The 11,572-nt window shown below is 42.7% G+C and overlaps 1 protein-coding gene across 1 annotated transcript in view; it reads right to left on the bottom strand.

The window, feature by feature from the left end:
• Positions 1-3,824: 3,824 nt before the first annotated feature.
• LOC311232805 (transmembrane protein 47-like) overlaps positions 3,825-11,572 on the bottom strand; it is a 57,353-nt gene continuing 49,605 nt past the window's right edge. The window contains exon 3 of the mRNA XM_084319608.1: positions 3,825-7,474. Within this exon, the coding sequence (XP_084175734.1) occupies positions 7,293-7,474 (182 nt within the window). The 3' untranslated portion in view covers positions 3,825-7,292. The remainder of the gene's footprint in view (positions 7,475-11,572) is intronic.

The following is an 11,572-nucleotide window of genomic DNA, read 5'->3' as shown; positions in this document are numbered from 1 at the left end:
GACTTTAGAGGGGCAGATGCTCAAAAGCTGAAAAAGACACTGATCCCCTGTGCGTGTTACCTGAGCGCGTGCAGCGCACAAGCTTGATTTTTGGGGTCCCATTTTTGGGTGGGGGAGGGCCCCCTTTTTATGCTTTTTGGGGTTTTTTGGTGATCAAATATTGAATATTGAACTATAATAATCAGTGCAGGAGCTCACTTATCCTTGAAAGACACTTATCACTGACTTAACCCTTCTGCCCCCTTAGCGACTATTTTGTGTTTTTTGCCTATATGTATTTGTGTTTCTGTGTACAACGATGGCTGTGTTGATTATTATGTCATGAAATTGGGTCAGATTGGTCATCTTTGATATATATTCAATATATAAAAGGATCATCATTAGAATACCTCTAAAAAAAAGTTATACACTTTAGCCTGGTAAAAACCTTGGTGTTTTTTTTCTTCCCATTAGGGTTAGGGTTAGGGTGAGGGTTAGGGTTAGGGTTACCCAGACAGAAAGATTAGGAGAAGGTAAAATCTCATCCCTGTGCCCGTGCCCACTCCAACACTTGCTCAACAGTTCCCTAACCTAACCCTAACCCCAACCCTAACCCTAACCCCAACCCTAACCCTAACCCCAACCCTAACCCTAACCCCAACCCTAACCCTAACCCCAACCCTAACCCTAACCCTAACCCCAACCCCAACCCTAACCCTAACCCTAACCCCAACCCTAACCCTAACCCTAACCATAACCCTACAAATGGAAATATTTGGAATCTTTGATAGATATGTTGAGTTAGGTTCATAGTGGTATTCATAAAAAAAGAATTGGAACGAAATATTACAAATTACGTTTTTTATGACCTTGAACGTGATGCAATCTTTTCATGCACTAAGGTGACAACTCTGCTAAATCGTTAGGGGGGCATAAGGGTTAAAAGGCCCATACATCTTCATAAATGTGCAGGGGGAGGGAATAAGTGCTTACCCTACAGACCCCAAGAAGTGCTGTATATTCTGTATTGTTTAATATAAATAATAAATAATAATAATAATAATTGTGACTGTCTCCTGTGTTGCAGCAATCAGCTGCTAATTGGGATGCTGCCTGCCAGGGCTCAAAAGGCCCTCCCCCGCCCCACACACTGCCACTTTACTGCTGGAGGAGGACACTGTGGGAGCAGTGTCTTCCCCCCTTTCCACCACAATTAACCCTTTGTTTGTGCTAGTAGTTGTAATAATAAATATATCCTTTTGGTTTAAACTTGACCTTTGGTGTCCGACGTGTCCCCTTCATGTTGCTTCCCTCTGAGCCAGGGTCGTAACAACTGTATATATATAATATATACATTTATATTTACCAGATATATATCTATCCTTATTACATGGCGTTTTAACATTCGCCGAAATGCTTGATTGTGATTGGTCAATAGCGCTCGTCAGAGGTCCGTTATTACTCGATAACGGACCTCTGCCGAGCAATAATGACCGCTGTTCGCAGCTGTAGCAATCAAGCCCACTGACACACACTGCATCAGTGCAGCCAATCAGACACACCTGCCGGCTGCCGGCAAAGCTGCCGGCGATAACAGCGCGGAGCGACAGAACAGAACTGCGTCTGCATTTGATCTCGTCTTGTCGATGGTGTAAAATGAATTAGGTATATTGTTAGTAAGTTAGCCATGTAATAAGCGGGATAATGTATAGCCTATACTCGGTCATTGTCGCAAAATAATTGACCGACACAGAGTTTAGAACACCTCGGCGAGGCGCCTCGGTATTCTAAACTCTGTGTCGGTCAATTATTTTGCGACAATGACCTCATAGCTATACATTATCCCTTACATATCTGTCTGAATGTACCAGCATAATCCTTCTATATACCTACAGTACTTATACACCTGCATATAACCCATATAACTATGTACAATAATGCTGTATATACCATATATACATATTTATTCTTACCATATATATGTGCCCACATCTGTCTGTACATACCTGCATATAACCCTTTTTACATATCTGTCGATACTATATCTATACATATCATAACTTTGTATGATAGTGCTGTATATACCGTATATATATATATTCTTACAGTATATATAACTATCCACATCTGTCTGTACATACCTGCATATAATCCTTTTTACATGTCTGTAGATACTATATCTGTACATATCCCTTACCTACTCTTACTAGTTACACTGCTTGTCAGTATGACTTACTACCATAGTGTCTTCATACCTGTATCACTGTACATATTAATACTACAACTCTGTACATACATCTGATTAGCACTATTACTCAGTAGTACTCATTTATATATTTTATACCCAGTTTAATCACCTGTACATTGTATATTACTATTGCACTTTACTGTTACATTTGCACTGGTTGGATGCCAAACTTCTTTTCATTGTACTGTACTTGTGCTGCATGATGACACTACATTTTAATCAAATCTAAACTAATCAGATCTAATCAAATCAAATCAAATATAATCTAAACAAATCTAATCTAATAAAAATAAATCTAATACAAATATATCTCATCTAATCTAATATAAAGTAGATACCAGACAACGTGTGAAGTTCAACGTTATATTTTCCAAACAGCATCACTTCATGAGGATTCATAAAATATCATTGTAAAAAAAGTGCCCCTTCAATATCAATGAACGGGGTAATCAAATGTATAATTAATTCTCCGCTGATGGGAGCTTTCCTCAGAAGCCACACTTCAGAAGACATTATTGGTAGTTAAATGATTTAGTGTCTGTAGGTGTGAGACAACAGAAGAGAGGAACCAGAAGAATCATGTCCTTCCATTGTGCTTAACCCTACCTGCTGTAGTCCATGCTCCATAACGCCCCCTATCTGCTGTCCATGTTCTATAACGCCCCCTATCTGCTGTAGTCCATGTTCCCTAACGCCCCCTATCTGCTGTAGTCCATGCTCCATAACACCCCCTATCTGCTGTCCATGTTCCATAACACCCCCTATCTGATGTCCATGTTCCATAACGCCCCCTATCTGATGTCCATGTTCCATAACACCCCCTATCTGCTGTCCATGTTCCATAACACCCCCTATCTGCTGTCCATGCTCCATAACACCCCCTATCTGCTCTCCATGTTCCATAACACCCCCTATCTGCTGTCCATGTTCCATAACACCCCCTATCTGATGTCCATGTTCCATAACGCCCCCTATCTGATGTCCATGTTCCATAACACCCCCTATCTGATGTCCATGCTCCATAACGCCCCCTATCTGCTGTCCATGTTCCATAACACCCCCTATCTGCTGTCCATGTTCCATAACACCCCCTATCTGCTGTCCATGTTCCATAACACCCCCTATCTGCTGTCCATGTTCCATAACACCCCCTATCTGCTGTCCATGCTCCATAACACCCCCTATCTGATGTTCAGGTCCCATAACACCCCCTATCTGCTGTCCATGTTCCATAACGCCCCCTATCTGCTGTCCATGTTCCATAACACCCCCTATCTGCTGTCCATGCTCCATAACACCCCCTATCTGCTATCCATGTTCCATAATACCCCCTATCTGCTGTCCATGTTCCATAACACCCCCTATCTGCTGTCCATGCTCCATAACACCCCCTATCTGCTGTCCATGTTCCATAACGCCCCCTATCTGCTTTCCATGCTCCATAACGCCCCCTATCTGCTGTCCATGCTCCATAACGCCCCCTATCTGCTGTCCATGTTCCATACACCCCCTATCTGCTGTCCATGCTCCATAACACCCCCTATCTGATGTTCAGGTCCCATAGCGGCCAAACAAGACAAGTGATAAGGACCTCCTGCATGAATCATTTTATTTCAACACTTCAAATTCATCTCAGCCATAAAACCAATAGGAGGGGAGGGGGGGTTATCTCTGGGGTGGTTTGAGGGGAGGAGGGGGGGGGGGGGGGTCTGTGGGGTGGTTTACAGTCATTAAGAATGTAGAAAATGATACTATCAAATACATTAACAACACAGTTTGTCATAAAATGCTACAAAAAGAATACAAAATAAAATAAAGGGGGAATATACAGTTAATCAATCCCTTCAAAGGTTCAGTCTCTGAGTACGACACGTGTGTTTGTGTGTTTCGTACATCGTCTCGGCCTTGACGTGTCCCCTACTGTGCGTGACTCCATCGTGCCTCATCGTGTCTCGTCGTGTCCTCGTCGTCGTGTCTCATCGCCGTGTCTCGTTTCTTCCCGTCGTCGTTAAGGAAGAAGCTTGTACCCGGAGGAGAATCTACTTCCTGGTTCCTCCAACAATAGAAGCTTCTAGCCGGAGGAGAATCTACTTCCTGGTTCCTCCAACAATAGAAGCTTCTAGCCGGAGGAGAATCTACTTCCTGGTTCCTCCAACAATAGAAGCTTCTAGCCGGAGGAGAATCTACTTCCTGGTTCCTCCACCAATAGAAGCTTCTACCCGGAGGAGAATCTACTTCCTGGTTCCAGCGGGACGTTTGCTGCAGAGTCCGAGGCAGCGCTGGCTCTCTGTCCAGAAGGCTCTCTGCTGTCACAGCTCACAGCATACCAGCAGGCGGGAGGGGGGGCTGGGGTGTGTGTGTGTGTGTGTGTGTGTGTGTGTGTGTGTGTCTGTGTGTAGGGGGGGGGGGGGTTCTATCCATACAGCCCTTGGCCTAGATTAGGTCCTCACACCCATCTAAAAATAACAAAGAGAGAGAGAGAGAGAGTGGGAGAGAAAGAATGTGTGTGAGAGTGTGTGGGTGTGTGTGCGTGTATGTGTGTGTGTATGTGTGTGTGTGTTTGTGTGTGTGTGTGTGTGTGTGTGTGTGTGTGTGTGTGTGTGTGTGTGTGTGTGTGTGTGTGTGGTTTTGGACACAACCGCATCACAATGGCGCTGGTCTGGTTTCAGCCTCCGGCCGTGGGATTTGATGATGTCGACGGGTTTCTCTTGTTACCGAGAACTCGTAACTCTGACACTAGGAGCAGACAGAAGTAGATGCTCAATACTTATTGTCAAGCAAAGCATTGCTTTACCATTAAAGTAATGGATGTTACATTACTGTACCTCCACTCTGTCTGCACTACAGCAGCTCCCTCTCTCTCTCTGTCTGCACTACAGGAGCTCTCTCTCTCTGCACTACAGCAGCTCTCTCTCTCTCTCTCTCTCTCTCTCTCTCTCTCTCTCTCTCTCTCTCTCTCTCTCTCTCTCTCTCTCTCCACTCAGATTTCTCAAAAAAAAAGATGATTAGACACAGCCAGGTTGTCTAAGGAGTGTTTGGGTCCATGTAGCGCCACTAACAGCTAGCCACAACGTCAGCGTGTCCGTCTGTATCAATAGTAATAATTAACGTTACATTATCGCCACTCTGTCTGCGTATATCAAATGTCCATGAACGCTTCGCGGAGTGGGCGACATGACGTTGGCACGATTTGGAAATGCACAAACACAAACAGCTGTTTTTATGTTTTAAGATCACGCCAAGGGGCTGGAGTCTAACCAGTCAAATGAAGGGCGGAACCTCCTTGTAACAGGAAGCAACAGGGTTCATGGGAATGTGGTCTTATAACGAGCATTAGGCTACTACTTGTTTCAGAAATGGTCTCATTTGCTATACCATAACTATATAACTATATACTATATATATATATACTATAATTAGCTATAGATTGCTATATATATATACTGTGTTTCATTGCAACTAATTGTTGATTGTCACATCCTGGTTAGACGCACATAATTTCGTTGCACTTGTCTTGTACTGTGTAATGACAATAAAGTGAATCTAATCTAATCTAATCTGTTTACTGTAATTATACCATAAGGTATCACAACCGATCTGTAATGAATCAATGATATATGATATACTTTTATGGGAACTGATATATGATATACTTTTCAGCTTGAGATGTATCATTTGATTTGTTATAAGTGTTTCAGGTCACCAACTCTCAGTAGGCTGAGGGGGCGTGGCCTCCTGTTCACTAGACACTATAGTAGATGATTAACTCTCAGGAGGCTGAGGGGGCGTGGCCTCCTGTTCACTAGACACTATAGTAGATGATTAACTCTCAGTAGACTGAGGGGGAGTGGCCTCCTGTTCACTAGACACTATAGATGCTTAACTCTCAGTAGACTGAGGGGGCGTGGCCTCCTGTTCACTAGACACTATAGTAGATGATTAACTCTCAGTAGACTGAGGGGGAGTGGCCTCCTGTTCACTAGACACTATAGATGATTAACTCTCAGTAGACTGAGGGGGCGTGGCCTCCTGTTCACTAGACACTATAGATGATTAACTCTCAGTAGACTGAGGGGGCGTGGCCTCCTGTTCACTAGACACTATAGATGATTAACTCTCAGTAGACTGAGGGGGCGTGGCCTCCTGTTCACTAGACACTATAGATGATTAACTCTCAGTAGATTGAGGGGGCGTGGCCTCCTGTTCACTAGACACTATAGATGATTAACTCTCAGTAGATTGAGGGGGCGTGGCCTCCTGTTCACTAGACTATAGATGATTAACTCTCAGTAGGCTGAGGGGGCGTGGTCACAGATTCTACCTGTCAGGCGCGTATTCACCTAATAGATCTTTAAATGTATCGCCACGCAACAACAAAAGTCTCTAGAGCTTGGATTTTATGAAAGTAAATGAAATCTATTATTTTGTTCTTTTGTTTCGACTCTAAAGGCCCTCCCATAGTCGAGCGGACCGTACACAGAGCAGACTCCCGCGGGCTCAAAGCTGACCCAAAGGGTACTCAAAGCAGACCCAACGCAGAGTCCAAGTGCGAAGCTCCTATTTTCTGACGCGCGGACGTCCGCGGCGCCCACTTGGTGTCAAACAAACTGGCGCGAGGTGTAAACTGGTGTAAACTGGCGCAAGACATGTAGGAAATTGGTCCGCGGAGATCCGCTCGACTATGAAAGCTCAAAGAGTCCAGTGGACCTCCGCAGAGTCCAGTCCGTGTACAGTCCGCTCGACTATGGGAGCACCTTAAGTGTAAACGAGCGACGCTCTCCCCTCCCTCAATCACCACCGCCGAGGTGCCCTCGAGCAAGGCACTTACAATGACCCCCGAGTGCTCCGGCGGAGCAGCTCAAGAGAGGCCGTGTCCGACTGTTACTAAGTGATGTGTTATGAGATGAGTGTGTGTGTGTGTGTGCGATGCAGAAGAGAGAGAGACAGAGAGACAGAGAGAGAGAGACAGAGAGACAGAGAGAGAGAGAGAGAGAGAGAGAGAGAGAGAGAGAGAGAGAGAGAGAGAGAGAGAGAGAGAGAGAGAGAGAGAGAGAGAGAGACAGCCTCAGTACATGGCGTCGTCGTAGAGGTCAGAGTTCAGGCAGAAGAGGATGGCCCCGCCCAGCATGAAGATGGTGGACCCCCAGCCCAGGCCATAGCCCCAGTTGAACTCGTGGTACGTCTGCAGGACCGTGCCGTCGATGAACTTGATGGGGTAGAGGACCAGAGCGCACGCCTGCAGCACCACTAGGAGACAGAGGAGAGACACACGCGTTAAGATCCCACAGAGAGAGAGAGGTGCGGCTTTGAATCTGCTAAAAACATGGATCTTGTAGCGAAACCCAATCGAAGGGCATTCGGATGCCGTAAATGCTGCCGTTTTGATCCCGAAAGACGGAGTGGTCGCGGTTAGCGAGGACAGGTAAATTCTGGTTCTGTTCTGGAGCAGTAACGTTAGATATGCCATATTGTGTGCATGTGTGTGTGTGTGTGTGTGTGTGTGTGTGTGTGTGTGTGTGTAATAATAATAATAATAATAATAATAATAATAATAATAATAATAATAATAATAATAATAATAATAATAAATAATATGCTTCTTAGCAGACTTCTTAGCTTAACATAACAGACCTACAGTAAGTTTGGGGGAACTAACGGGATAACTGGGGTTCCAACAAAAGTGCAACTAGGGATAAAAACGAGTGCTGTCAGGCGATAACATTTTTTTATCTAATTAATTACAGGATTTGTAATTAATTAATTAATCTAATTTATCGCATTTTAATCGCATAACCATTTTAGGCCTGATATTCTATATTCTATAATCATATTTCAAATTGCATGTGTCCGGATAGCATAATTCAGTACTGTATCTACAAAACCTTCTGTTTAATCATCTTCCATTTATTCATTTGCTTAGATTTTTCAGGTCTGGTAAATTTTAGCATGGTGTTATTCACAGTCAGAGATAAATAATTTTTTATTGATATTCTCATTTGGTTCATTACAATTTACTCAAGCCTAGTAACAGACACAGTATTTCTGACACTGGGAATACATTCCCTGAGATCCATAGATGTCCCTAGAATCAGATACCAAGAACATGCAAATGGACCATATTAAAAAAAAGTCTGTAAATGTGTATTCTACATCCTTATGGAATGAATGAGATAAAAAAATATTAATTTTTTTTTTAATTTTTTTTGTTAATTTTCATAATGCGATAATTTGCTGTGTAATTAATTAATCTAATTAACGCGATAAACTGACAGCCCTAATAAAAACACAATGAAATAAAATAATAATAATAAATAATATATGCTTCTTAGAAGACTTCTTAGCTTAACATCCCAGGGAACTAATGGGATAACTGGGGATGTTGTTTGCTCCTGACAAGAGTCTGGGGTGATGGTAGACAAAGCAACTCTGAGGTCATGCTCAATGTCCAATCTGTTTCTCTGCTTTGTCTTCAGCTGGACCAGAGCTGAGAAGCCACTTTCACAAAGATAGGTAGTGCAAAAAAGAATTATAAAAAATTAAAAAGTAAAAAAAATTACACACACATCCGCGACCCACTCAAAATGGCCCCGCGACCCACTTTTGGGTCGCGACCCACCAGTTGCGAAACACTGGTGTAGAGGACTAAACACTGGGTAGTGTTTATTTATTTAATTTCTTTATTTCGCACCATTTCAGCAAAACAGTAAAAACATTGACCATGACAGAAAGTGTATAAAGGTGCTGAGTAGAGGCAAGAGACCCAGATGGGCCTATACGGGGGCCTCAACTCATTAAATCATTGGATAAAAAAAAACAAGAACAAAAGTAAAGTGAAATAAGTTCATAAAACAATTTTCGTAATATTAAGATAATAATAACGATAACAATAATAATCAAAGTATTAATAATAATAATAACAAAAACAACAACATTAATAATTAGTCTAAACAAATTAACATAGAACTGTAAAACAAAGTGACATTAATGGTTTTATGAGATTGAAACTATTCATTTAATAAAGTATATTTAAGCTTGGATTTGAGTGATGAAATAGATGAGCACATTTTTATTATGGAGGGTTTTGAATTCCAGTGTAGAGGTCTAAACACTGTAGTGTAGATGTCTAAGCACTGGGTAGTGTAGAGGTCTAAGCACTGGGTAGTGTAGAGGTCTAAACACTGGGTAGTGTAGAGGTCTAAACACTGTAGTGTAGAGGTCTAAACACTGGGGAGTGTAGAGGTCTAAACACTGGGTAGTGTAGAGGTCTAAACACTGTAGTGTAGAGGTCTAAACACTGTAGTGTAGAGGTCTAAACACTGGGTAGTGTAGAGGTCTAAACACTGTAGTGTAGAGGTCTAAGCACTGGGTAGTGTAGAGGTCTAAGCACTGGGTAGTGTAGAGGTCTAAACACTGGGTAGTGTAGAGGTCTAAACACTGGGGAGTGTAGAGGTCTAAACACTGTAGTGTAGAGGTCTAAACACTGGGTAGTGTAGAGGTCTAAACACTGTAGTGTAGAGGTCTAAGCACTGGGTAGTGTAGAGGTCTAAACACTGGGTAGTGTAGAGGTCTAAGCACTGGGTAGTGTAGAGGACTAAACACTGTAGTGTAGAGGTCTAAACACTGTAGTGTAGAGGTCTAAGCACTGGGTAGTGTAGAGGACTAAACACTGGGGAGTGTAGAGGTCTAAACACTGTAGTGTAGAGGTCTAAGCACTGGGTAGTGTAGAGGTCTAAACACTGTAGTGTAGAGGTCTAAGCACTGGGTAGTGTAGAGGTCTAAACACTGGGGAGTGTAGAGGTCTAAACACTGTAGTGTAGAGGTCTAAACACTGGGGAGTGTAGAGGTCTAAACACTGGGGAGTGTAGAGGTCTAAACACTGGGTAGTGTAGAGGTCTAAACACTGTAGTGTAGAGGACTAAACACTGGGGAGTGTAGAGGTCTAAACACTGTAGTGTAGAGGTCTAAACACTGGGTAGTGTAGAGGTCTAAACACTGGGGAGTGTAGAGGTCTAAACACTGGGGAGTGTAGAGGTCTAAACACTGTAGTGTAGAGGTCTAAACACTGGGTAGTGTAGAGGTCTAAACACTGGGTAGTGTAGAGGTCTAAACACTGGGGAGTGTAGAGGTCTAAACACTGGGGAGTGTAGAGGTCTAAACACTGTAGTGTAGAGGTCTAAACACTGGGGAGTGTAGAGGTCTAAACACTGGGGAGTGTAGAGGTCTAAACACTGTAGTGTAGAGGTCTAAACACTGGGTAGTGTAGAGGTCTAAACACTGTAGTGTAGAGGTCTAAACACTGGGGAGTGTAGAGGTCTCAGTTGTCTTTCAGTACTGAGGTACCTCCCGGCTGCAGGGATCCCTTCCCCCTCAAAGTGAATCACACACAACAATCTGTTGGAGATTTGATCGCCTGGAACCTATCGTTTCCCGTATTATTGCCGTGCCCAATGCACACGAATAATTGCGATCGTGATGGGATTATTGCGATTATTCATTTTGGAGCTTTTGGTAACGTAAAAAAAAAACGTAAAAGGGGGGCTTTGATGATTTTGTGAAGAAACATCTATATATGGTATATACCTTTAGAAAAAATATAGGTTTCAGGCGGGCAACCCGAACGATTTGGGCATATGTATATAACACGTCATATCTCGCGATCTAGAAAAAAATACTGGATTATTTTGGAAAGGGGCGATGTTTAGCATGGAATAGCGCACAAACTAAATATGTAGAAATTAACTGGTTTGTCAATGTTGGACTATAAACAATGCCTGTTAAATGAGCCATACTATTGTCTCCATAGCTATAATACAGAACACACGATGGGTCCGCAAACATCGCGAAAATGGTCAATAACGCTGGCGCCATTGAGTAAAGATGGGAAAACAGCGTGGCAGTCAATGAGTTAAGAAACAACACTTAAGTAGCTAACCTCTTTAGCCCGAGCGGTCTGTCGGCGGACCGCAAATTACATCACGTCATAAATCCATATCTACAGACTGTATGAATTAATGTCGCATTTTTCTTTCAGATGTAGCCAAGAGTAAAGACCCTAACCCTGTCAAAACAGCAGTCATAGTGTATATTTTCACTACCAATAGGTTAAAATATTATTAGTGAAATATGAGTTCTGGAAATGTATGTGGAAACAGGCGAATATAGACGCAAAAAAAATCAGCGCCACCATTTTTTTTTATTCATATGAGGAGAGGAGACCCATTGCTTTCGAATGGCGTTGGAATATCGAAAAACTACACTACCCAGCTCAATTTTTTTTATTTATCTTATTTTTCAGGATTAGCACAAAACTGAACATTATTGGCATAAAGTAGAACGCAGTTAGTT

This window comes from Notolepis coatsorum (assembly GCF_963971535.1).
Source record: "Notolepis coatsorum genome assembly, chromosome: 8".
NCBI classification, from domain to species: domain Eukaryota; kingdom Metazoa; phylum Chordata; class Actinopteri; order Aulopiformes; family Paralepididae; genus Notolepis; species Notolepis coatsorum.
The sequence above is the reverse complement of the archived record's forward strand: the minus strand, read 5'-3'. Positions and strand labels throughout refer to the sequence as shown.